Genomic DNA, 27762 nt, shown 5'->3' on the forward strand with positions numbered 1-27762 from the left:
GAAGGAAGGAAGGGCTTTAACGGGGTTTTACAAACCTCTAAACTCCACACTCTCAAACTCCCAATAATCGCCTTCTTCCTCCATTTTCTCTCTCCTCCTAAAACTCTCCCCAATTTTCCCGCCCTAAATCCCTTTCTTCTGAAACCACCATTTCTAGGGTTTCTGCAATTTCTCCAAGCTTCAACAATGGTGTCTCCTAAGCAACTCCTTTCCACAATCGAATCCACACTTCTAAGCTCTTCTCCTCCTTCTCCTTCCGATCGTATTGAGCTTATGCATGCCGTTCGCAGTTCTCTCTCCTCTCTCCAAAACCTCCTCTCTTACCCTGTAATGTTTCTATTGCCTTTTCAATTTGATTTTGTTGCTCAATTTTGATGTTTACTTGTTGAATTTGATTGTTTTTGTGGTTTAATTTGTTAGCCTCCTCGACCGGCGGATCGAACTGAGGTGCAATCGAAGGAAGTACGGTTGCCGACGTCCCCGCCCATATCGTTGGACGATCAAGATGTTCATCTTGTAAGCTTTTTGCTGTTTTACTGCATTTTTGTTTGCTGAATTACTTGCTTTTTGGTGTTAATGTGAGGGTTTGATGTGAGTAATTTTTATGTAGTAGACTAATGAGCTGTTATATTCGAAAATAGTTAATTGAATTTTTCCGTTGGAGTAGTGTGAAAGTGAGAAAGTTTAAGTTGATTACAGTTGTTTATCAAGCCTTGGCAATTACTCTTACAAGAACACCTAATTGACCTAAGACTTTACATGTGTATACTCTTTGGTGCAATAATAGTAATCGTATTAAACTGTTTTGAAATGTTCGGGAAAAGTTGTCACCTTTTTTTATTAGTGATGATTTATGATTAGATTTTCTAAAATTCCTCTTACTGAGATTGAGTAATGAGGAGAGTGTATGAGTGGGTTAACAAGTATCAACAATCTCCTTGGAAAACTGTATTTATGAGGAGTTCGGACAATTTGAATCTGGACAGAGGAGTAGTTTTTTTTTTTTGGACATGGTCAGGGGATTTTAGCTGCTTTAACACCGCACACAATCTATTTGAGAAATTTTGTTCGAAAGGAGGCTTTTTGATGTAATGGAAGGATTCATCTTTTATTTAAGTGGTTGATATCGAATTTCTTTAATCTGTATCCCGTTACATTATCGTATTTTGTTTCTTCCCTATTCTTAAATGCTACTGTTTTTTGATGGATGGTTAGGCTCTGAAACTGAGTGATGATCTTCACCTCAATGAAATTGATTGTGTGCGGTTGCTTGTTTCTGCAAACCAAGAGGTACAGATGTGCCCCCTTCTCTTATTTTTTTTTTGTCTCTTGGTGCATAATTATGTCTTACACTAGCAAATTGACATCAGGTGCACTTATTGGTTTTAATGTGCACACTTCTTTCTCTCAGTGGGGCTTGTTAGGACGAGAACCTTTGGAAATTTTACGTCTAGCGACTGGACTCTGGTATACAGAAAGAAGAGATCTAATCACAGCCTTGTACACTCTATTAAGGGTATAACATTTCCTATCATCTTCATAATGTTGTTTGCCTATGATGGATATTTTTTTTATTATTTTTTTTTGTTTTTCCATTTACTGATCATCATTTTACTTTTTGTTTCCGCAGGCTGTTGTGCTTGACCAGGATCTCGAAGGGGATCTGGTGGCTGACATTCAGAAATATTTAGAGGATCTTTTAAATGCTGGGCTCAGACAACGATTGATAACTTTAATAAAGGTTGGCCATGTGTTATTCACTCTTCACTGTACCACTATTCAGCTCCCTTTTAAGGAGTTTGATATCATCTCAGTACTCGGTTCTTAAAACTAAGATTATGTAAATGTATGAGTGGCTGTGTTGTTGAGTAGGAGGCACATTCTGATAACATATACCCTTTGTAATTGACCTTATGTAACAGTAGGAATGAGTAGTATGGTTGCATATCTGTATTTAATTTTATGAGAATGTTTGCATGCAATAATGCAAGCTTCCTTCTTCTTAAGATCTTCTAGTAACTTCCTGTTGTATTATTGGTATCTAGGAACTCAATTGGGAAGAACCAGCTGGTTTAGGGGGTCCTAATGCAGAGCGTTATATCATTGATGCTCGTGGTGCTATTGTGGAGCGACGAGCAGTTGTTTGCCGGGAAAGACTTATCCTCTCTCACTGCCTTGTGCTGTCTGCTCTGGTTGTGCGCACAAGTAAGTGTCTTGAGAGTTGTTGATTACTTGTACTTATGATTATTGAATTTTAGGAATCCTTCGACCATCTGATATGTGCGGTAGCACAAATGTATTCAGTCCTTTATTTTCTAGTTTGTTTTGCTGATTTGGTGCATTATGGTAAAGTTGACATAATCATGGACTCTAACACAGGCCAGGTTCTGCTATCAGCCTGTCATAGAATATGCAGACCCCCCTCATTTTCAGCCATTTTACCATATAATAAGGACCCAATAATGACCTGTTCAAATTTAGTGCCTCTAGATCTTTTTAATATATGTGCTTTTCCCCCCTTTCTAGCCTTGGTCTTGAGTAAACAGTAAACTGATGGTATTATTGGTCTAAAGAGAAGGAGAAGGGGTGGTGGTGGTTATTGGGTTCATGAGGAAGATGGTGCTGGGAATTTGATATCAGTGGAGTAATCAGGTGATACATGGTTTATTCATGGAGGATTTTGACTGAGATTTTACAAGATTTTAATTATGATTAGTGCATGAATCACACTCCATCTCCAACATGCTAGTGAGCAACTTTGACAGATAAGGTGGGTCCATCTCCACTAGACTCTGGTGTCCATGTCAATTTTTGGTGGGTGGTAATGGTTTTTAAGGATGGGGATAGGAATTGCTTGTGACAAAGGTTTTGTCATTTTTTTTTCCCCATAAATTTTGATATCTCAATATTGTGTATACAACTTGAGAGAGAGAGAGAGAGAGAGAGAGGGATGGTGGGCAGTGGCGTAGCCAGGATTTTAGTATGGTATAGCACCATCAATCGTGTATTATTCAACAACTAATATTAATGCTTTAACTATATTAAAATAGCTCATCCCTCCTATTCTGAAATTTGTTTCACAAGTTTAATTAGATAGCATAAATATAGTTAATATATCAAAATAGCTATCCTTCGTATAAGCCGAATTTGTCACACAAACCAACAATTCTACACACGTAGACACGTAGTACTAAAATCTTACCATAACCAAAAAAAAAAAAAACACCAATTTCAACCAATCATAGTAACCAAATAAGCATATACAATTGGCTCAGAACAATCTTAAAAATTAAATTAATTAAAATAGAAATTACAGTGTAATTTTACATTTTTTTTTCACAAAGCAAAATTTAAAAAAAAGCTGAATTTTTAATAAAGTGGTGTAATAGACCGACTTTAGGGGGCAATTAAGTAAAACACAAATTTAATTAAGAAGAAGAGAAGGAAAGAAAGCAATCAACTTTTAGTATGTTTTTATTATGGTTTTTCCATTTTTGTTAAGAAGTCACATGTAAGCTTTAAGGTCAACCTTGACCATTAGTATAAGTAAGTTGGTATGTGTAACATAGAAGATAGGCATAAATTGAGTGAACCTCTTGAGAGACTTGTAGCCTCAAGCTACTGGAGAGATTTGTAGCCTAAAGCTACGGAGAGATTCATAACCTCAAGTTATGACTATCCTTATGTAATCCAACCTTCAGTCAATCAAATGTTCAAGCTTTTAGCCTTAAATTAATATTCTTTCTGTTAATCTCGGGGTCATAAATCTGGTCTATAACAAGTGGTAGGTCACGTGCCCTACCAGGTCATACACTTGTTCCGCCAAAGGTGGTGGGGAAGTGAGTGAATGAAAGCAAAGTGTAAAAGGAAAATGAATATATTAGATAAAGGGAAGTCTTAAAATCCCTTTCCCTATCTCTAATACTTATTTATCAAATTGCACCCAACATTCTCATTTTTTTTCAAGAAATTTTCAGTGTCTAGGGATTGAAAAATGAGTGTATGATGAAGTTATTAGCTCGCTCATTTTGGTGTGGTTTATGTGTTTTTGAGTGCATATGCTTAAACTATTTGGATTATTTTTTCTAAAGTGTACTAGAGACTTAGAGTGAAGTAAAACGACCCTCATTTCTTGAAGATTCTCAAATTAATTCTCAGATTCTCAAATTAAATCTAGTGGGAAACGTTGACAAATAACTTTACTAATGCAGGGTTGACAAATTCATGAAATGGCAGCTTAGCAAAAATTATGGTACCCCCCCCCCCCCCCCCCCAGCCCTTTGTTTTCTTTCATCTTTTTCACCATTGGTCCTTGTCACCATCACTTTCTTTGTATGTCATTAATTCCATTCCACCACCAAAATAATGGTAGCTTTCAAAAAACTAATTGTTGTGAAAGTTTTTAAGATAGATAAGGGCATTAGGGAAAAGCACCCAACATCTTCATTTGAAGAAAACATGATTGCTGCAAGCTAGAGTAAAAGTCCAAACACAGAGATCAATTGAGCCAGCTACATCAAGCACAAAGCTCTTTAGCCTTTTATCACATCATGAAAAAACTTTTTTTCTGAAACTTTTGGATGCAACTTTTCCTTGTAATTTTTTTTGGATACAGTTTCTTCTTTGCTGCATTATTGCTACCATACTGCCTTTCATTGTAAACAAACAATTTTCATCTATCAGTAGTGTTTATAGCAGGCTATATTGCAGTTCCCAACCCACATCTCTCTACTAAATATAGTATTTGAAATAATGTATAAATGGTAGGTGCTGGGGATATGCACTTTTTTTTTGGTCTAGGTGAGGCAATTTCAGTGAGGCACCTGAGGCATTCAGCTTTTTTTTCCTCATTTTTTATTTTTAGCAAGTATGCTATACTTTGAAGAAGTGCAAAAAGGTGCTGAAGGATCGCTTTTTTAAATTTTAGTAGGTGCGCTATACTTTCTAGTTGTTTCATACACTGATAAAAAACAAGGGTTTAGTTGCCAAATCAATGGAAAATCTGAGTTTCCGTCCTATATTCCCTGTTGTCATCTGCAGTGAACTGCAACAAATATATTCCTTGGTTTCCAACCACAAAAACTCTTTTACAGCCATTGGCTTTATATCCATGGTGGTAGAAAAATTGACTTTATGGAGCCGGCTCTGGTCTTTTTGGTTTTTGATTGATAACCTGTGGCCAATTAAAATCACCGTAGTCTTAAATCTGGCCTATCTTTTTTTCCATGCTGGGAACAGGTATTTATAAGATACTGCTGGTTGCCGTAAAAGATGATGGTGATGGTCCAACATGGTGGCTTTGACTCTTGTTGAAGAGGATTAGGTGTAGAACTATGTCGAGGATGGTAATGGAAGATGTTTGGTGATGGGAGTGAGTGGGAGTGACCAGGAATATAGGGAGGATGTAGGGAGGGGTTTTCAGGGATAAGGTAGAAAGTGTGAGAGAGGAGAAAGTGGGTGGGTGTTATGACTACAAATCTATAACCCTCTTTAAAAGTTTGGCTTAAGTGCTGTTAACTCCCTGTCTGAATATGATCCTTTGGGGATAGATATTTTTTCTTGGCCAATATCTTGATAATTTTGAAACTCGACTATGTGAGCGTTGTTTGAGAATATTGCTATAACTTGGGATCATTCCTTTATTTTTATAAAATTGTTATTAATTTAGGAAATGTTTTTCATTTGATTGGCTATTAGATACTGCATTCCTAAACTGTGATTTTTTTTCTTGTTTAGGCCCCAAAGATATAAAGGATATATTCTCAGGTCTGAAAGACAGTGCTGCTGAACTCAACGGCTGCACTGACACCTCAAAATATCAGGTATGTATTTGTAGTCCCTCTTTTTTTTTTTTTTTTCTTTTTTTCTTTTCTGTGTTTCTGGAATCTAATATATTTATTTTGTCTATTTTTCTAATAATTCTGTTGCAGTTCCTCCTTGCTCTATAGTGCTGCTTTTAATTTGGTTCTTGATTTGCCCGTGCAGATCACATATGGCATCCTTTTTTCTCTTGTAATTGCATTCACCTCTGATGCTCTAAGCACTGTTCCAGAGACGGTGTCTGTCCTTTCTCGTGATGTTTCCTTCAGACAAGAGTTTCAAGATATTGTAAGAACCACTGGTTAGATAGGTGCCTTTGGTTTTAGTAATATAAAATGTTACAATCTTCTGTTTAATGATTTGAAATATATTTAGGTGATGGCTCCTGTTAACGACCCAAATATAAGCGGATTTGTTGACTGCGTAAGACTGGCATGGTCAGTGCATCTGATGTTAGTGCAAGAGGGAGTCGCAACAAGGGATACAATCTCCAGTGCTTCGTCCAGAGACTTGCAGAATATTAGCTCTTGCTTGGAAGTCATTTTCTCAAACAACGTGTTCCAGTTTTTCATGGAAAAAGTTCTCCGAACTGCTGCTTATCAGGTAATTCTTAAGACGACTTAAGTTTTGAGCTAATTTTTGAGGGCGTAATTGTGTTTTTCTGTCTGCAGAATGATGATGAAGATATGACTTATATGTACAATGCTTATCTTCATAAGCTTATGACTATCTTCTTGTCTGAACCACTTGCTAGAGACAAGGTCTGTCCTACTCATTATTTAACATTTGAGGCTGATATGTTTGCCTGTACTGAGAATTTTGATCTTAAACCCATTTGTGACTTTGTGAGCATACATCACAAGATTTTCTCTCCTCTTCTCATTCTTTGGCTTTGAAATAATTTATTATTCTAGTACTTTTTTTTTGTGTAGTAGTATGTGGTTGAAAATTGAAGTGAATGAGTTACACTATGTTTGGATAGAGAGAAATGGAGGGAAAGGAAGAGAAAAGAAAAGTAGAGATGCATTATCCTTTGTTTGGATGTCTAATACAAGGATGGAAGGGGAGGGAATCGGAAGGATCCATTTTCCTCTCTCATTAAAAACCAAGTTTCTTTTTTTTTTTTTTGAAACCATTAAAAAAAAAAAAAAACCAAATATAGTGTAACCATTAAAAACCAAGTTCCTTTGGAAAGATTTTGGAAGGGAATTGGAAGTCCACCTCTCTTACCCCTCACCTCCCTTTCCCTTCCCTCTTTTTCCTTCCCCTCCCTTTCCCTTTACTATTGTTATCCAAATATAGTGTAAGGATTCCCTGGCCTCATTAAATTGTTTTTGTGTTCTTCATTGTGGTTTGCATGACTAAATGAAGAGTCAAAGTAACATAATTTCTATCTCTGATTTTTATAGGTAAAAGAGGTCAAAGAGAAGGTTATGACTACATTAAGTCCTTATCGCATGGGAGTACCTCATGGCTTTTCTCACTTGGACAACATAAATGCTGATCATGCTGCTGAAGTTGATCGTCAACCATTTATTTCCTTGTTGGAGTTTATCAGTGAGATTTATCAGGTATGCCCCTTCACTTTTTTGGTGGCCAAGTAAAGGCAGATTATGTCTGATTACTAGTGTGTTAATATTATGAGATACATAATCCATCACCTCTGGCTGTGAATGCATGAGACATTACTGATGCACTGCAGATGGTTTCCTAATCTTTTCTTTTCTCTTTTTTTTTTTTTTTTTTTTTTTTTTTTTTTTTGTTTTTTTTTTTTTTTTTGGTTGTTGTTGTTGTTGTTGTTGTCTAATGTGGTTTGTTCAGACCAGCTTGGCCGAAGTCCTTTCATTGCTGAAAGGATTAAATCTGGGTAAAATGTGATTTAGAGGATGAAGTCCAGGTGGCTCAAATTGAGTGCAGCAACAGAGGGTTATTGGGTGAGGGTAGTATACCTGTAAGGTTTAAGGGAAAATTCTACAGTGAGACTGTTGGAGCAAAGTTATTATATGATTCATCGTTTACAAAGGATCATATTAGAAAGATGGGAGTAAAAAAATGCGTGAGTAGAGATTGATGTGTGGGAGCACCTTTGAAGAATGACACTATGAATACCAAATGAGGATATTTAGTGAAAACTTGGAGTTATGGGTATTAAGTATGAGATAAGGGGAGAATCGATTATGTTGGTTTGGGCATGTAAGATGAAGACTAGAAGATGCATTTGAAGGAAATTAGGGAGGCCAAAGATGACTTCGATGGATTTAGGAATGATATGAAGGAAGTGGGCTTACTGGAGCATTGATCACTGTGATAAATGGGCCTGGAGGGAAATGATCTTGGTTGACTACTATAGGAAAGAAATTTTTTGGTTCATGTGGGTGATCCCCTCGAGGATTAAGTCTTTGATTTTGCTGTTGCTGTAGTATTAGATTTGGCCAAAACCAATCTAGTATCAATGTTGATTCGTAAGCTTTGCACTATGTTGAGTTAATGGGTTGGCTTTGGTATATGCCTAGCGGTTGAAAGGCTAGAGTAACAACACTAAAATTAATGCATTTTATTTTCTGTGGTAGTTAGTAATCTTATTATTTAGTAGTTAGGTTTATGGCAGGCTAATGATGTTCTGTTTGTCTCTTTCTGAAGATGGTTAAAAACATCACACATTGTTTTATCTTTTTTTGCACCATTATTTAACTATTGGAAACGGGTTTCATCGGATGGTGCTTGCTTAGTATTCCTGCAATTGTTTGATATTTTTCAGAAAGAACCGGAATTGCTGTCCGGAAATGATGTTCTGTGGACCTTTGTTAACTTCGCTGGGGAAGATCACAATAATTTTTATACGCTGGTTGCTTTTTTAAAAATGCTTGGCGCCTTGGTACGTGAAATGACTGCTATTTTCTGTCGCACAATCCTTTCTTTCTTTTTTTTTTTATTTTTTTTTATTTTCATGTCTTGGTTTTTTTACCCCATTTTGCAGGCTTGCAGTCAAGAGGGTTCATCAAAAGTTTTTGAGCTGCTTCAGGGGAAAACTTTCCGTTCTGTTTCTTGGAGCACTTTGTTTGATTGCTTGTCAATTTATGCGGATAAGTTTAAGCAGACTCTTCAGAGCCCTGGTTCCTTGCTGCCAGAATTTCCAGAAGGGGATGCTAAAGCACTTGTTGCATATTTGACTGTTCTTCGAAAGGTTTGTTGTCATTTATCCAAACAATTCTTCTCATGGTTACAAAGTTGAACTTTTTAATTATCATTCCATGTTAATCTCTGTAGTGGAAGCATAAAAGAAATTGGATTGTACTTCTTGATTACCTTTTTTGCAAGATAGTTCATTTCTTTTTGAATTAGATGTTCTTTTCTTATTGGAGAAGTGTTTTTACGCAGTCTCTCTTAACTCTGGACCAAGAAATATTATACTCTGACTCTAAAGACTTGATTTATGGTAACTGCAGGTTGTGGAAAATGGAAATCCCATTGACAGAAAAAACTGGTTTACTGATATCGAGCCATTATTTAAGCTCCTTAGTTATGAAAATGTGCCTCCTTTTCTCAAGGTGGGTTTACTTCACCATTTATTGTTTGAATTATGGAGCAAAATTTGATATTGCTGCAATATATAGTTGACATCTCTTGTCTTTCCAGGGTGCCTTGAGGGATGCTATAGCTGTGTTTATCCGAGTTTCTCCATTGATGAAAGACACTATTTGGGGCTATCTTGAGCAGTATGATCTGCCAGTTGTAGTTGGACCCCAAGTTGTAAATACTGCACAGCCAATGTCTACCCAGGTTAGCTTTTTTTTAAGTGATTTACTTATTGCCTAGTCATCAATGCATTATGCATAATTCATTCTATAGTAACTGGCCTCAATCCAGTGTTGCTTGAAATTCGTTGAACATTTACTAGTTAGCAAATTTGCCAGTGTTGCATACATTGTTGCTTACTCTGGGCACATTTCTCTTTGTGGCGGGGGGTGGGGGGCTATGATGCCTGAAAATTCTGTTAAGACCAAATCCCCTTGAATGCACAAACAAACAAAATTGGGAATTTTTTTTCGTCCCCTATACGTTTTGCAGATTTCGTATATTGGATATGAAAAAGGACTGCTATTTTTGATGGGGTAGCCGAGTTAAAGCCAATAATGCGAAAAAGCTTGTCACAGCCTCATATATAAGTTGTTGTATCACAATGCAATTATGCAAGGGCGAGTGGTACCTTGTCAATCCACTAGCAAAACACATGATTAATCCAGATTTCTTTGTCTTCTGATCTGTTGTGGCATAAAGTCACCTTTATAGCGGTGTTATGGGCTAAAGCGTACGGGGTGTTCAATAGCTACTTGGTTGTGTAGGTTAAAAGATATTGGGGTCGCCTTTTTTTTTTTTTTTCTCCCCCAGTAAAGAAGACACGTTTTTGCTTGTTTTCCTTTCAGCTGTTAGCCTGCTCTTATGATCCACTTTTTTAACAAAAAGATACGCACGTTCTTAGACAAAGCCCTTTTTTGTGTGCGTCTAGGTTCTGATCAGCATTAAGACTATCCAAATGAAACCGATACAAACACTTTTACCCGCTTTAGATCTTAGCTATTAAAAATATGTGGAAATAAAGGTCTGGTGCGATTTGGGTTTTTGGCAAGTGAAAACCACAAGTTAAAAATCTGGCAGTTCAAACATTCAAATTTTTTGTGTTCTTGGAGTCTGACAAAGAAATGCACTAAACTATTCAAGATTTTTTCTAAGTAAGAAATCAAAGGAAAAATTTGGAATTATCTCATAACCCCTAGGAAGAGTAACATACAGTGACCATCATTCCCGCATGAGTGACAATTAAACCATTTGAGTAGCCAGCCACCAGAGCATCTTCTTGACAGTTGGACATGTTTTACTGTCAGAAGTGGTGAGGAGATCTCTGTAACCGACTTCTAGGTGAGACGAATGTGAGAACAACTGGCTATTTGTCTGTAAAAGGTTGATCATGGGAAATTTATAAGATTTTGGTGTGGCTAGGAGCCAGCAACATAATTACAACTACCTCTAGCTGTGTACAGAAGTGTCAGGGCCCTTGAGTGTAGAATTGTGAATGTTGCCAATGTGATTGTGTTCTCTGTTGGTCACTTTGCTATTACCTTGCTGAAACATGTGATATGGAGATGTCTATAATTTGGGGTGTGAGAATATATATTTATTCTAGCCCTCCTTTCTGTTTAGGGTTGACCACCCCTCTGGTGTTCCTTTATAATCTACTTGCCTATTAAAGCATCAAACTTACTGAAGGGAAAAATGCAGTATCCCTTCAAGTCATCAAATACACGTCTATCCACGGTGATTAATATAATGAAAGAATAACTAAATGGATGAAACAATCTAAAGAAACAGACTTTTCTAAGTACAACCCCCACTGTGTTTTTCTTTCATGTTATTTGACTACCACATGTAGGACATCATTCCCCTTCACATGTTTTCTTTAAGAGAGTAAGAATTTTACTGCATGAAAATTACAAAGGTGGGCTAGATGACACATAATAGGTCCAATTGGAAATAAAATAATATCATAAAGAGTCAAGGTCTTTTGCGATATTTTTCAGGTCACAAATGTCACTTATTACCCCTTATTTCAGTTTTCCTTCCCAAAACCAGTCTGTATATCAGGCCTAAAAAATATGCACCAAAGTGAATTGCATGTACTCCGTAGTGGCCATTGATTAAAAAATGAATGGATATGATTCCTTCCCATTTCAATTTCTTGTGTGAAGTGTTTTGATCAATTTGTCTGTTTCTTTTGACTGGATTTTGTAAGACTGACAGCTTCTATTATTATAGAATTGATTAAAAAGGTATTTGTCATTTGCAGGTGTATGATATGCAGTTTGAGTTAAATGAAATTGAGGCAAGGAGAGAATATTACCCCTCCACAATTTCAATTATTAATCTATTGAATGCTCTGATTGCTGAAGAAAAAGATTTTAGTGATGGAGGTCGTAGGTAATTGCGTTTCTCTTCTTGTTTGGCAAATAGTGTGTTGCTCTTAACCTGAAATGGTCAAGTCAATATATCATTTTAGATTTACGCATTGGTTGATTGTTACTGTCTGCAGGTTCGTTGGTATATTCAGATTCATTTATGATCAGGTCTTTGGGCCTTTTCCACAAAGGGCCTATGCCGATCTATCTGAAAAATGGCAGTTGGTAGTTGCTTGTCTTCATCATTTTCGAATGTGAGTTTCATATACTAAATATTCCTTTTAAATCCTCACTTATAAGACCTTTATATATGCATGTTTACTTCATTCATACTGCCTCGGTTTCATAATAGATGCACTCTTTTGACCTTTTTACTTTCCAGCACAATTCTTTGACCATTAAATTTTGTATACACATCAGTTAATAATTAATTTTTAAAAGGTTTATATGATAATATACATTTAGACCAATCTAACATTATTTTACACATATATACATGTTTTAAACTTTATATATGAACTTTATATATACATGAAAGTGTAGTCAAAGTTAATTAATGAGTAGAGCAAAAAGTCAAAGTGTTGACTAGGGAAAAAAGTCAAAGTGTTGTATCTATTGTGTAACAAAGGTAATATTGTTCTGTAAGAACACTTTGTAGCTATGTTTTTGATTTTTTTAAATAATTTGTTTTTATTACTTCATCCGCTTTCATAATATTGCACCATTTGTCTTCGAAGGAAGTTTGACAACTAATTTTAGGATAACAAATATGAAATATCTCTTTTTACTCACAAATACCTGATATGACCTTACATCTTAATGCTTGTTGCTTTAGTTTATGCTCGCAATCACATGGGCAAGTTTATTTTTCTTTTTTCTCTTCCTTTCTTTTCCCACTGCCTAAAATTTTATTCACTTCTCCTGTGGTGCATTGTTTGAGGAACAGAGGAAGTATCAAATTTCTTTAGATTTTTGATGGGTAATATATACATAGTATTAAGTAATGGTTTCTTTCTGCAGGATACTAACTACATATGAGATAACGATTGAGGATATCGAGAGTGTTGCTGACCGATCTCAGCTCTCTGCAGTTCAGCAGCCTGCTCAACACCAACTTCATCTTCCTGTGGTTGAGCTAATGAAGGTGTGCAAACTGTTTTGATGTCATGTTTTTTCATTATTTCGATGTTAAGGTTTATTTCTATGGTGGACGGCCAGTATTTTTTTTGATTTACTTGAATTTGAAAAGTTATTTTACTTAAGCTGAACATAATGTTGAAACGATGGTAGTTTTGCAGCTCTATACTAAATTAAGGCAGGAACCCCAATTTCCTAATAAATACTTGACATGTTCAATATTTTTTGTCAAGTGATAATATTTGTTATGATTATGTGACATTTGAAACTCCTGATTGATTAATATGTAAGGATAATTTGACTTGTTAGTAGGCATAGTTTGTTATTACTGTTCTAGATATGGATGAAAAACCCTATTGGCGATTTCATGTACTGTGAAATACCCAGTGAATCATAAGTTACTTGCTACCTTGTCAGTTGAAAGTGATGATGTTTAGTGCGTACATTTTAATGGTATCTCTGACTGATATATCTTCTCTGTGTTATTTTTGTAGGACTTCATGAGTGGCAAGACAGTATTTAGAAATATCATGGGTATTCTCTCACCTGGGGTTAATGCTATCATCACTGAACGCACTAGCCAAATATATGGGGACCTTTTGGAGAAAGCAGTTAATTTGTCTTTGGAGATTATAATCCTTATTTTAGGCAAGGACATACAGCTTGCCGATTATTGGCGCCCTCTTTATCAGGTGATTAGTATGATTTGTCTTCTTAGGGAACTGTGCTACCTCCTCATTTGTCTTCTTATTCTTTTTTTTTTTTTTTTTGTTATTTAATTTCTTACTTTCTTTCCTTCCATAATTATTTTAGACAGTAAGATATTTCACCTTTTGTATCATTCTTTTCCATAGAAAACTCTCTATTAAGCCCCCGTTAGGCCGTTACTAGTTACAGGTGAGGCTGCGTCCTTGTAAATCTCTCTTCGCCCTAAACCCTAACAATGATGGTAATTTTGCCTTTGTGTGTGTGTGTGCTTGCCAAAATAATTGCAAATAATGGGCTTGGTCATGATAGTTATTGTATTGTTTTTTAGGGAAAATAATCTACTAGTAACCTTGATTTTAATGCGAAGTATTTTTTCCTTATTTCATTTAACAAAATAAATGGGCTGTCTAAGCTGGCTACTTTTCCAGTTATCCAGGATTCAAATCTTTGTTTGCATGTCTCTTTTCCCTCGTGCCTCATTCTTCTTTTATTATGTCTGTGACACAAGAAAATGTATGTTTGGTAGAAAGCTGATTACTTTCCAATGAGTGCTCTGGCTTTAAAATTTTTGTAATTTTGTGAGAAGTGTGCATTGTTTCGGCTTGTTGCATGTAGGAATTGCCTAAAATATTCCTGTCTTTACTGATCTAAAGCACCTTGTCTCGCTGTTGACAGCCTTTGGATGTGATTCTCTCACAAGATCATAATCAAATTGTAGCTTTGTTAGAGTATGTGAGATATGATCTACAGCCACTTATTCAACAATGCTCAATCAAGATCATGAGCTCTTTGAGGTATCCATTTTATGTATCATTCTGCCTCGATATTCTTTAATCTGTAAAAGTTTTGAATTTTGTTTTTGAGGCTGTTTACAGCTATAACTGATAAACGTATTTAAAAATTAGTGAATGCTGCTAGTGGATTATTTTATTATATATTCAATGTACTTAAAATGGAAACTAAGTCATGTCTGCTGTCCTTATCTTTGCCAGCTCTCGTATGGTTGGGCTTGTTCAGTTACTGCTGAAATCTAATGCTGCAAGCTCCTTGGTAGAGGATTATGCTTCGTGCCTGGAGATACGTGCACAAGAAAGCCAGATTGTGGATAATAGCAGTGATGATCTGGGTGTGCTTATACTCCAGGTGCTAGAGTTTTGTTAGTGAGTTGCTTATATTAATGTAAAAATTTGTTATGTGGCTTTCTATTGATATCATCTCATTTTTTTTTTACAGCTTCTAATTGACAATATCAGCAGGCCAGCACCAAATGTGACTCATTTGCTACTTAAATTTGATCTAGATACCCCGATTGAGCGTACAGTCTTACAGCCAAGATTTAATTACAGGTATGGTGACTTTAGGTTTATGTGAATCCATTGTATTGATTGTTCGGTTCTTATTAGTGTTCTCATCTCTGTACTGATTTGTGATACACAGTTGCTTAAAGGTTATTCTTGATATGTTGGATAAACTTCTGAAGCCGGATGTAAATGCATTGCTTCATGAGTTTGAATTTCAGGTTAGCTTTTTACTTAGATAGCTACAAAGTACCAATACTAGTCTTGAGACATTAGCAGCATCATAGGACTAATTCATGAAATTACGCTGATGCTTTCTCAAAAAATACTTCCTACCTTTTGAAAGTAGTATATTTTACCATGATAATGAGTTCTTGAGTGCATTGCTTAAATCCCTGACCTATTTTTTTTCCTTGTTTGATTTATTTTTAACTTAAAAAGATTATTTTCTGCAGCTTCTTTATGAGTTATGTGTTGATGAACTTACATCAGGTCCAATCATGGATCTATTGAGTAATAAGAGATATCATTTCTTTGTCAAGGTATCCATTCAAAGTTCTTTCCGTTTTCTTTATTCAAGGCTGCTCAGCAAAATATTACATTTTGGTATTGGTAAGCATCTTTTTAACATATGCAGCATTTGGAGACGATTGGCATTGCTCCACTGCCTAAACGGAACAGTGCCCAGGCTTTACGAACGAGCTCACTTCATCAGGTTTTAACCCTGTAAACCATATGATTGATGTTTTCCTTGTGAAGTTTAACCAGTTTCCTCGTGTGCTTCTATTTTATTTAGGAACTACTGCTTTATCTGTATGGGAAGGGAAGTAGAATCTTTGAAAAAGGAAGGATAAGTCTCAGTGTCAAAGTACTTTCCAACATATGTTGGCCATTTTGTGTGTTATATGTTACTAAGTTACTTCTATTAATAGAAATTTGTGTTGCTCTTACCTTGAAAAAAAGAAAGATAATTTCTTTGTTATTTTTAGACATCCAACTATAACAATGAGTTTTAAATTTCCTGATGGAAGTGGTATTTTTTTTTTTTCCCAAAAAAATTGTTATTATTATTTTCCGATGAAGTTATGCACATTGTTTGTAAGTCTTTGTCACCTTTTTGCAGAGAGCCTGGCTGTTGAAGCTTCTGACAGTCGAGCTGCATTCTGGCGATATGACTGATTCTAGCCATAGGGAAACATGCCGCAAGATCCTTGTCTATATGTTTGGGCAAGAAATGAACGAACTGGAGGGTGATCATGATATTGCTTCTTCCTTTGCTTTGCAAAACAGAGAAAATACTGGAACTGGAACAATCAGTAAAAGCAAGGTGTGGGCATGTGCCATTTGTGTGCTTGGTGTATTATGCTCAACTAGTTAGGTGTCTGCTCTGTTAATTCATTATGTAGATAAAGTATGCTACTAAAAAAATGATACGAGACTTAAGAGCTCTACTTAGTTTCTTAAGTTTGGAAAATCTTTATTTTTTGAAATTTAAGAACATTAATTCAAAGGAGGAAGACATGAAGATCACCAAACTGGCCGAGTATGAGCTGTAGCCCAGAAAGTATGGTGTTTATTGTCTAAGAATGTTTTAGGGGGTTGAATGCTATGGCAGAATCTTTTAATACTGGAATCCCTTTGGCATCAAGTATTCTGATGTGGTCTTCACTCTTCAGAAGGATGGGATGCTGTTACTACTGCACAAGCCTCTTGAAACTCCCTTTCCTCTTTCCAATTACAACTTCATATGTGGATACACTTGAAACTATTAATGATTTGCAGAAAGTGGGGAACAAATATGTTAATTATGTGCTCTTTGCCCTGGTTGTAATTGATGTGGGAGCCATAAGTTTGTGCTTTAAGCTGGCATTCTTTGTGTGGAATAGTTTATTTTCTATAATGTTGATCAGTTGGGTGTTTGTGTGTGTGTGCAAACCTTTAAGGTCTCTTTTGAAGCCTCTCTAGTCTCTAGGTTTTTTAGTTTGGTTATGGGAGGATGGGAAGCATATTGTAAATCTCTGTGGCAGGTTGTTTGTGTGTATGTTCCTTGAGAGTTGAGAGTGGACAGAAATTGATCCTGTTATTTAGGAGCAGATCTTCTAGTTGGGGGGGTCTGTGGGTAGAGTGGTGTTTTTTGCGTCATTGTTATGCTTGCAGTGGGTATGCCTCGTGATTCCTTGTCTAAGCATTAGTGATATCCAGTTTGATTGGCTAGCTGGGTTTTTGCATATCCAGTTTTTTAGAGGACTCTTTGTTCTCTTAATATTGCACCATTCTTTCAATCCTGTCAATGAAAAATTCCCTTATCTGAAATTAAGATTGCTTTTCTATTAGTTTATGTTGTGTATATCTAATTGTATCCTATACATTGCCAGGCATTAGAGCTGCTTGATATCATTCAATTTAGAGCTCCTGAGGCCACTATGGACTATTCACAAGTTGTATCTAATTCAAAATGTAGCATGCTAGTAAGTCCTGTATGATAGTAGCTTTCTCATCACAACATCTGATCATTTATTATAATATTGAGGTGTATTACTTGTAACTATTGTCCTGTAGGCTGAAGAAATTCTTCGAAGTTCTGTCTCCGAGAAGGATGGTGTATACTATTACTCAGAGCGAGGTGATCGTCTAATCAATCTTACGTCATTCCGAGACAAACTTTGGCAGGTGTGTAACAGCGTGAGGGCACACACATGGGTTTTTGTGCGTGTGTTAAATAATCATATGAGACCTTTTTCAGCCTCTCGTTTGTTCTTGTTATGCCCTTTTCAGATTTGCAATTTTTTTTTGTTTGCCAGATGAGTTCCTTTGGCAATGAACTAGAGCTTAATGACTTGCGAGAGATGGTTCAACAATTGCTTAGATGGGCTTGGAAGTACAACAGAAATCTGGAGGAACAGGCTGCCCAACTTCATATGCTAACCGGCTGGTCCCAGATTGTTGAGGTCAGTCCCCCCCCTCCCCCCTATGTTATTTGTATGATATTTTATTAGGAATCTTTCAATTCAACTAATATTTCTTTGTCACATAGATGTCCAATTGTATATAGCGTGTATGAAAGTATTAATACTCCATTCTACTTGGCAGTTTTCAATGACAATGCTATGACAAAACTCTCTATTTTGTGTGTATACTCTTAAATGAACTTCTTAAGGAATAAAGGGAGTATATTTTCCTTAATATGCTGACAACTGCTGTTTTATCTCCTCGAATATTGTTTTTAATGATATTTTTGTCTTGTAGATTTCTGCTTCAAGAAGATTGTCATCCCTTGAAAATAGAACTGAAGTCTTGTTTCAGTAAGGAAGCCTACTTGATTTGTGTACATTTTCCTAATGGTTATATTGTATTTCTTATTGAGCTATTGGTATTGGCAGATTGCTTGATGCCTCTATCAGTGCTTCTGCTTCACCTGACTGTTCTCTGAAGATGGCACTATTGTTAACTCAGGTACTCTTAGTTTGGAGTATAATAATTAATGCTAAATGCGTAAATCCCTTAAGTTTATATGTAAATCCATGTATTTTTTAAGGAAATTTATATCATATTGATAATAGTTTTTCCACTACACTGATTCTTAGGTTGCTCTTACATGTATGGCCAAGCTGCGAGATGATAGATATTTATATCCTGCTGGTTTAAATTCAGATGCTGTAACGTGCCTTGATGCTATAATGTTTAAACAATTATCAAATGGGGCTTGTCTCTCTATATTATTTAAACTTACTCTGGCACTTCTGAGGCATGACTCATCAGAAGCCTTAAGAAGAAGGTATGTAATTTTTCCGGTGGGTGATGCTGTTTTTGTGGTTGCTATGCTTGCTTTGATTGTGATGATTCTTTTTTCAACATGAAATCCAGGCAGTATGCATTGCTTTTGAGCTATTTCCAGTACTGTCAACATGTGCTTGATCCAGATGTACCTAAGAGGATGCTGCAATTACTACTTGGTACCAATCACGACAGTGAAGATATGGACCTTGAAAAGGTAACACGTGATTATTATCTGAGTCATGTCTTTGAGATAGCAAATGATGATCGAATATGTTTTAAATGGGTATTGTCCTGAATGTCATGTTTTTTCAGATTGACAAAGAGCAAGAAGAACTGGCACGGTCAAATTTCTCTATATTGCGGAAAGAAGCTCAAGCTATTCTAGATTTGGTGGGTTCTTCATTATATCATAGCCAATCATAGTCATAGTCTTGTGGCTGATCTTTTTATTCTTGCTCTTTCAAATATAATAATGCTGAATATATACAAGTATATAAATGGACTGTTTGACTTGATAAATTAAAACAAGGCACAAGATATTGGGATGAACTTCACAGGATGTTATTGATTCAGTATGGTGTATTAAATCGTGTACTTTATGTGTCTGTGTGTGTAGTACGTTTTTTTTTTACCCTTGAAGATATGTGCTTAAATTTACTCCCTTAGTTCTAAAGAGATTGATGTAACTTTTCTCAAAATAGTGGTTTTAAAGTGAACCAAACAAGGAGTTTATTTTTAATTTTGTAAGAAGTGCAATTGAAAAAAATGTGTTATGCGAGAAGTTTTTTTTTATTTAAAGTCACGCTGCTTTGTACTCACATTGTCTTGCATTACTGCACATCTGTCATTGTCACTTTTCACTTTCCTTACCACCGGTTTAATCTGAACTGTCATATGAAGAGTGATGGATTTGTTTATGAAGATGTCAAGGTTCTTTATCTTTCATTTTCTCGGATAGTAAAGAAAAAGGGACCACATGTTACAATTGATTAAAACTTGACTATAGAAGATTGATGGATTCTTTTGGTGTGTCTTGAGGTTATTAGTAAAGAAGGCATCAAGATGGCTAGGTTTTCCTAATAAGCTTATCTCAGGAGAGTGCCTTTATCATTAATAAGTATCAAGTTAGAACAATAGCGTATCCACTGGAGAGTACTTTTGACGCAGGGTTTTAAAAGTGGTAGTTTAATAAAGGGAATACAGAAAAAGTAATTGTAGGCTGTGGATAATTATATAATTGAGGTGGGATACAATGTCCGTGTGGTTCTTTTTTGAGTGAGAGCAGTGAATGGCTTATTGTGCAATCTGAGTGTGGCTTTAAGATTAAAAATAAAATCAGACTGGCATTGTGTGGTGGCAACGTAGTAAGAAGATGGAGTGTAGCATAAATAATCTTGAGATTGATATGAGGGATAAAGCTAGAAGGGTAAATATTCAGGGCAAAGTTGAAGTTGTGGATATCGAGGGTAATAGGAGTATTGCGTTGGTTTGGGCTTGTAAGATGTCTACTCTGTATTTATAATGGTAAGGAAGGTGGAGAGTTGGGATAATAGAGATTTCAAAAGAATATGTGGGTGGCCATAGATGGCTTGGATGGCAAAAGGCAACAGTGGCACTAGAAAAGTAGGCAGTGGGCTTGCCGGAGCATGTGACCTTGGAAAGAAGGGAATGGAGGAAGAAAATCTTTGTAGATGACCACAAAATGTATTTACTTCATTTTTTTAATACTTGCAACACACAAGTGGTATTTAAGAAAAGTGTGTCTTACATAATTTAATACGCTTAAAATGGGGTTGAGAGAGTGTTAAGAGTATAATAAAGTGGGCCATGAGTTTAAATAAGGGTAATAGTACAACTTTCAGTTTTGCAAGTATAAAAAAACCGGAGGAAGTATATTTATGGCTCAAGTATCCAACCCCATCCTTATGGGAATAAAGACTTGTTTTAGGAGAGAGATGAATTAGAAATAAATGAAAGTAATGAGTTTTTTTTTAATATTGTTTTTATATGATGGAGAGTAAAAGTAGATATTTTTGTAGATGGTGCAACGTTTATTATATGGTAATGGTACCAAATATAAAGGAACTTGTTTAGCGAATTTGTGTATTTGGTGTACTGCTGAGTTTTGATTGAGTGCATTGGATCACTAGCTGATTGTGGATCTGTATCTGTTAACCTCCTCTGCAGGTGATAAAAGATGCAACCCAAGGCAGTGAATCTGGGAAGACTATATCACATTTTGTTCTTGATGCACTAATATGTATTGATCATGAGAAGTTTTTCCTGAACCAACTTCAGAGTAGAGGTTTCCTGAGGTCTTGCTTGATGAGTATCAGCAACTTTTCTCATCAGGTTTGTAGTTCTATTTTTTGCTATTTTGGCTGCTATATGGCATGGACCATGAACTCACTCTGAACTTGAAAAGGAAAAGTAAGAAATATGATTTGTTAGAAGTATTAAAAGCAGCAAGTAAGATAATTGCTAAAGATGTACATCACTCTAAACCACTTACAAAGTATAACTTATATAGGTCTATGTTCTTCCATATCCAGCAAATGGTATTAATGTTGAGGTAAAAGCTTATAGATTTTTCCGGAGAACTTGTATAATAACAAGATAAGATTGGAAGTTTTATGTTTACTCTATATGAAATTTTCGATCTGTGCCATGGGCTTCATATCTATGATCCTGTGTATTTTCAAAATGGTTGCCATTAAGCTTCCTACCTATGATAATGAAAATAGTATGGAGTGACCTTAGGTTCTAAGCAGATTCATACATTACGTTTGGTGGACACTTGGCTGAATCTGGGTCCCTCTTTGGAGAAATTTGTTCTTTTCCTTATTCTTATTTATAAATTTACTTAGTTAGTTAGGAGTATGAGCTCTGTAACTTGCTAGCTGTATATTTCATATAATTACCTTTTATGATTTTGGTTTTATGAATATATTGTGTTCCTGGTTGATATCAGCCATGTCTATACATCTGACAGAGAGCTGTTTCTTGTATGACGTTTTATTACGGACATGCACGTATAATTCTTTTTGTTACACTTTTATTAAAGGATGTTCGGCGCACTATGGAGACTTTGCAGAGAGCCTGTACACTTGAGGCTGAACTTGCTTTGGTGTTAAGAATCAGTCATAAATATGGAAAGGCTGGAGCTCAGGTTTTGTCCTCCATGGGTACCTTAGAGAATTTGGCATCTTGCAAAGCACTTTATATGCCCCTGAAGGTATCTTCATTTCTGATTACTGTTTGATTATTTTATTTTTTTTGAATTTTTTTTATACCTGGAAGGCTGGAATATTTGTGTGTTAGGGAAGCTTAAGGCGGGCGGAAACTAGGTTCGGAAGAGAACTGCCTGCAAACGCTGACAAGCAGCAAGTGATTGTTGCTCCAGTATTGAGATTGGTGTTATCTCTGACTTCATTGGTTGACACATCTGAATTCTTCGAGGTTTGTCAATATGGTCATGTTTCTTAGAACTTCTTTTTTGAGGCATTTGGTCGATAGTCATGCTGGTCTACTGATTGCTATACAACTAAAAATCCAACTAAGTATTATCCAGACTATGCTTTAGCACTTATATTTTTCTGATCTAGACTATAAAGTCGGTTGATGATAGTGTAAAAGTTGATAATTTAATCTCTTACAGATATTTCTTAATGCGTGCTACAGGCTGACGCTTATTTTGGGTTGATGGGAGTAGTTATTAACCTAATTTGCGGTTGTTTTATGTCATTGTATAGATCTGCTTGATGTGCCAATGATCTCATTTGGTCTAATGTAGAAATAGTACTTATTGGTTGTTGAATATAATCAGACCTCATTCGGAATTTATGCTGGAGCTAATATAGTGAATCTGTCGGCCAACACCAGGCCACAGGCCCACAGCTTGTCCTTGTCATGTGTTTCCTTTAGTAAAGCTGGGTCACTTATTTTCTGCCTTGGTTAATGTATTTTTCAAGTGGTTTTTCACATCTTTGCAAAATTGTGCGGGTGCCTGTTGCCCTTGGTTTTTTATGATTATTTTCTAAACTGGTCTGTGTAGCCGTGTAGGTAATTGATAACTGGTGAAATTTCAGAAAATATGCCAACGCAGAAGATTTATCTTGTCTCTTTTTCCCCCCCTCTTCTGATAGGTGAAAAATAAAATCGTTCGTGAGGCCATCGAGTTTGTAAAAGCCCATCCTTCTCTGTTTGACCGGGCTTTGCAAGAAAACATTTTTGAAGTTGATGACTTGATGATGGAGCTTATTAATCTTTCTGTTGGCATATTAAGTAAGGTATAATACTCTCTTTTGACTATTTTTGCTTCTCTTAAATGTCTCAGCTTTACCAATCAGAACAAAGTTGCGTTCGTACTTCAAGATTTTACTTGTAGTGGTGTGTATTATATTCCTGTAACATTTGACAACTTTTTTTTTTTTTGGTCTTTGCCTTGACTACTATATACTTATGTAACAAACGAAAGGTTGTACTTTTAATAAGTGTTGCAAAATAACCAATTCTTAATTGATGCTTTTGTTTTGATTGACGCTTCCTCGTGTCAAAACAATTGTATCTTTGCTACTGTCATGTCCATTGTGTCATTTATTGTGCTTTTGTTCTTTGAGTGTTTTTACTTTATGTTAATGAACGCAAAATTGACTTAACGGCGCGGGCTCATTTTTTTATGTGGAGAATGGAGTCACTGGCCCACTGTTATAAAATGGAAGAAATGGCATTAAGTAGAGGGTATTGCCCTTGACAATAATATCTAGTTTTGAAAGTGATTTGTCAATAAGATAAACCACTATGTCATATTTGCAATGCTCAAAATACTTGCAGCACAGGATCCCCCCCCCCCCCCTCTTCCCACCCATGGCCCATGTTTTGTTGTATATCCTTTGTCTTGTTCCTTGCGAAAGTCATGGGATTTCTGTATTTATTTATATTGAAATTTGATGTTTCTTGATTTTGCTTTGATATATGATGGAGCCTCACAAATAATTTTTCTATAAATTAAACAGGTCTGGCCTTATGAGGAGAATGATGAGTTTGGATTTGTTCAAGGCCTTTTTAGGATGATGTGTGATATGTTCTCTCAGGACTCTGAATCATTTTCTTCTGTCTCTCCTGGGCTGTCTCCTTTGGTATATGTTCTTTCTGACTTGATCTGAAGCTTTGCCATGGAGTAGTTTTTGCTATTTACGTAAATTTTCATGCAGTCGAGTCATTTCTGATGTTACATTTGTTGTTTATTTATAATTTTCTTTCAGAACCAAAGGAGGTCGGAACTAAAGAAATATCATATAGGCTTCAGACTCAGCTCATACCTTTATTTCCAAGTGACGAAGAAATCCCTTAGGTTACAGGTAGACACAAATCTTGCTTTCATTATCATATGCCAAAAATGTAATAATCGTTGTGCAGTAGTCTGTTAATTATCTCTAACTTCTTTTAATCTCCCCCCCCCCCCTCCCCTCCACCAAAAAAAAAAAAAAAAAAGGTTTCAGATGTTCAATCAGCGTACCACAAATTTGGTGGAAAGCAGCAACCAACACTAGCATTGCTTGGCCATTTTCTCAACACTGTAACCAGTGCTCTAGAAAGGGCTGCGGATGAGAAGTCTCTGTTGCTTAACAAGGTAGAAACCTATACTTTGCCTTGCTTTGATTCCTAATTCTTCTAATCTCCCCTTTGAAATTTAATTTAGCTGTTCTGTTTGACTTGTGTTGATTTTCAGATTCAAGATATAAATGAGCTATCTAGACAAGAAGTGGATGGCATAATCAATACCTATACAGAAAAGACTCGTGTTTCACCATCAGACAACACAAACACAAGGTAGCTATTGAAATGGTTGAACTTGGGACCTGCAGGATGAAATTATTTGTCATCGTAGTACACTCCCTCTATTTCTAAAAGTTCAACTCACTTACTATAGATTCTTGTAGTCTTGTTATTAAGAAAGTTGAAAATTGTAAGTGGGTGTAAGAAAATTTGGATAAACTAAACTGAGAATGATGGAGTAAAAAGAATCTGGATAAAGAGTTGGTGGAAGGGTGTAATCATGGTAATATGGGATTTCCAAGAGTAGAACTAAGTTGAACTTTCTAAAAAAAATGAACTGAGTCAGACTTTTTATAATCTAAAGAGTATAGAACTTTAATCTTCGGAGTGGAAAAGGTGTACTGCTTTATTCTATTCTTCCCATACCATTCTAGAAACTAGATCCACTTTTTCATGGTGGTGGTGCTGCTTCTGTTTCTAGAGTTTTATCAGACAGTCTACATGTTCTCTTTAGAATTTGTTATTTTACTTGTGCCCTATGAATTTTCTACTTAGAGGCAACTTGTAGCTTTCCTGGAAACTATATTTTGGACCGAAAGAGCCCTGCTTTTCACACATGGACATACCTGTTGGCTTAGTCTTGGTTTGCCCCTTGTTTATCAATGACGTCAAAGCCCTATTGTTCAGGCTATATGTGATGGTTCAATATGTGTGTAACCCATCTATGTAGCAAGCAATATGAGCGTTTGTGTCCGATATTCATGTAAAAAAATGAATGTGTATTGAACATATCAGGAAATGGTTATCTAACTAAGTTTTTTTTTGTAAAAAATAAAAAATAAAAAAATAACTTTATCTATTATTATATTAGTTTATTGTGAATATAAAGGAGCTGCACTGTCAATTGTTTTCTAGGATGCATATTGGTGACCCAGGAGGCCAGAAGTAATAAAATACTAGATGTTAGATACTCCAAGATAGTATTCTATTTCTTTTCATTTCATTATGTGCTTATTTTGTTCTAGGCTTGTTTTCACACATCTTTGTATCACCGACTTCAATAGTCTATTTTTGTAAAAAAATTCTGCACTCCCACCTCTTCCCCCCACCCACCCCCAATCAAAAATCTTTCCATACTTGGTGGGAACAAGAACAGGTAATGTCCATGATTGAAGCTATATCACCTTACTTTCTGTTTCTGCAGACGTTATATTGCAATGGTGGAGATGTGTCAAATAGTTGGTGACCGAGATCAGCTGGTCACTCTATTGCTTCTACTGGCAGAGAATGTGCTGAATGTGATCCTTGCTCATTTCCAGGACACGTATGATTCCTCTCATATCCCTTCTTTTATTGTATTGTCCTTTCTTGACTAAGTGATGTGTTCTGGCTTTATTTATGACAGTTCTTTGATGGCTGGAACGAATGACACTACAAAGCTGATTACATATACATCAGATGTGGAGTCTAAACAGGATCTATCGTCCTTATGTGGAAAGTTACTTCCCATCCTAGAAAGATTGGAATTGCTAAACGAGGTAAACTTGCTGTTATCTTTATAGTACCGTTGCCTGATCATCCAAGTGATATCTTGCATGCGAATTATCAGAGTGTTTAGCAGTTGTGATAGTCTTGCAGCATAAAAGATTATTATTAGCATCTCACTCTGTTAAGGTATAGATGAGTCTTTATTGAGAATTTTGCAAAGTATGAGCTTTGAGTTTAGATTCTTGCTTGATGCTTTTGAGCTTTGTCTATTTTGCTGGAAATCTAATTGGGAAACTGCCAAACTGTTTTGTATATAAGTGATTTATCGTTGAATTATGGTGCTGTCAAACTATGTTCAAATAATGGTGCGCCTATTGACACCTAAATTAAGAAAATAGGAAACATAAGGGACTACTACTAAAAAAATTCACCTGGCATGAATTGGTTTTTCTTCTCTTGGTGCAGGATAAGATTGGACAGAGTCTCAAGGTGTTTGGCAGATTAGTAACCTCACTTAAGGAATTGACCATCCGAAAACTGGCGTCATGACTTTTACCAGGCTCAATTTTGTTAGGATTTTGGTGTTGATATAATTTTTAATCTATTGTTATATGTAGTATATGTATCCCTTGTGACCTACAGGCTACAGTAATGAACGCCTTTCTAATGATTATGAAGGTGGTTGTAATTTGTATATACTTCTCTTTGCACATTTGTGCGCTCTTATTTTTTTATTTGGTGAAGAAAAATATACAAAATAAAAAATCAAATCTCACTAGACATTAGTCTTATTACAGTAAATGTCTATCTAGTAACCTTTTAAAATTATATAACATGCATGTGGAAATATGGTAATACTGGTATATTAACCTATCCAACCATTAAAGGTCGGAAAAGCTTCTAAAACAATTTTGTGGTACCTCTTAAAAACTAGTTTTAAATGGAAAAATGGAAACTAATAATTTCATCTTTGCCCACTTTTGCTCAAAACATTCTTATTTCTTCGAAATCTGAGGGAAAGACTCCCACCTCTATACCCTACATTCTTAAAATGAGATTTTTGTAGGTTTTATAAATTTGGTAACATGTTTTAGAAGGTAATTTGCCACGTGTTACCTTCTAATTGGTTGTTTTTAATAATTTTTATGAAATAATAAGAATTTTTTTTTGAAAAAAAAAAAAACATTTCTCTTTCCCCTTTATTTCCCTGCCGGAACCCCATTTTCTTCCCGGAACACCCTTCTTTGCTAGACCTCGCTGCCATAAAACCCAGCCACAGTCGAACCTTGTTGTCGGCTCTGCCGGACCAGCCCAGCCTAACCCACAACATAGAACACTAGCTCCGGCCATAATCTTATTCAATTATAGTAATTTGATAGTATAACTTGTGAAAATGGTGGTATAATGATTGTCTCGATTAATAGAATACATAGATCAAATCAAGTACAAAAGATTAGCTTTGTTCACGAATCGGATATCCGATCTAAAATGTGATTTCGTCGGCGGAGGGAAATCTAGAGGGCTTGATTTGGACTGAGGTGGGTAGGGTTTGGGATTCTTGATGGGCAATGGTGATGCATCTAAAATCGTTAATTGTTATGGAGTATCTTAACATATGAACTCCTTAAAAGGAAGATACATCTTGTTGCTATGAGTAGTATATCAAACTCTTTGAAAGCAATCACGAGGGGTATTACAATTATATATACATCTGAGTGCATAGTGCAACCAAGGATTTTATCAGTACTCGAGAGACTATTATATACACCTAGCTGCACTGTGCACCAAACGGTATTTTGAATGAA

The 27762-nt window shown here is 35.9% G+C and overlaps 1 protein-coding gene across 1 annotated transcript; it reads left to right on the forward strand.

Moving 5' to 3' along the window:
* Positions 1-26651, forward strand: LOC145610044 (nuclear pore complex protein NUP205-like). The gene is made up of 45 exons (XM_081665289.1): positions 1-327; positions 421-516; positions 1216-1290; positions 1412-1516; positions 1631-1741; positions 2046-2205; positions 5737-5822; positions 5986-6108; positions 6196-6423; positions 6492-6581; positions 7230-7391; positions 8579-8695; positions 8798-9004; positions 9267-9368; positions 9457-9600; positions 11663-11793; positions 11906-12025; positions 12792-12915; positions 13403-13600; positions 14292-14410; positions 14609-14759; positions 14850-14962; positions 15054-15135; positions 15370-15456; positions 15552-15629; positions 16038-16241; positions 17290-17382; positions 17474-17584; positions 17716-17862; positions 18161-18216; positions 18295-18367; positions 18499-18689; positions 18779-18905; positions 19004-19081; positions 20879-21043; positions 21756-21926; positions 22013-22150; positions 22837-22980; positions 23707-23829; positions 23956-24051; positions 24186-24323; positions 24423-24523; positions 25674-25793; positions 25875-26007; positions 26423-26651. The coding sequence occupies exons 1-45, from the start codon at positions 187-189 to the stop codon at positions 26504-26506; spliced, it is 5643 nt and encodes a 1880-aa protein (XP_081521415.1). The 5' UTR covers positions 1-186; the 3' UTR covers positions 26507-26651.
* Positions 26652-27762: the final 1111 nt, after the last annotated feature.

The sequence above is a fragment of the Chenopodium album genome, chromosome 24 (assembly GCF_948465745.1).
Source record: "Chenopodium album chromosome 24, dcCheAlbu1.1, whole genome shotgun sequence".
NCBI lineage: Eukaryota > Viridiplantae > Streptophyta > Magnoliopsida > Caryophyllales > Amaranthaceae > Chenopodium > Chenopodium album.

What these genes read in the sequence shown, in the direction of transcription:
- LOC145610044 (XM_081665289.1), top strand. Translation starts at nt 187, where the DNA reads ATGGTGTCTCCTAAGCAACTCCTTTCCACAATCGAATCCACACTTCTA. An exon ending in TGCTCTGGTTGTGCGCACAA is followed by an intron (nt 2,206 to 5,736) that starts GTAAGTGTCTTG and finishes TTTCTTGTTTAG; the next exon opens with GCCCCAAAGATATAAAGGAT. An exon ending in TGTCTTCATCATTTTCGAAT is followed by an intron (nt 12,026 to 12,791) that starts GTGAGTTTCATA and finishes TTCTTTCTGCAG; the next exon opens with GATACTAACTACATATGAGA.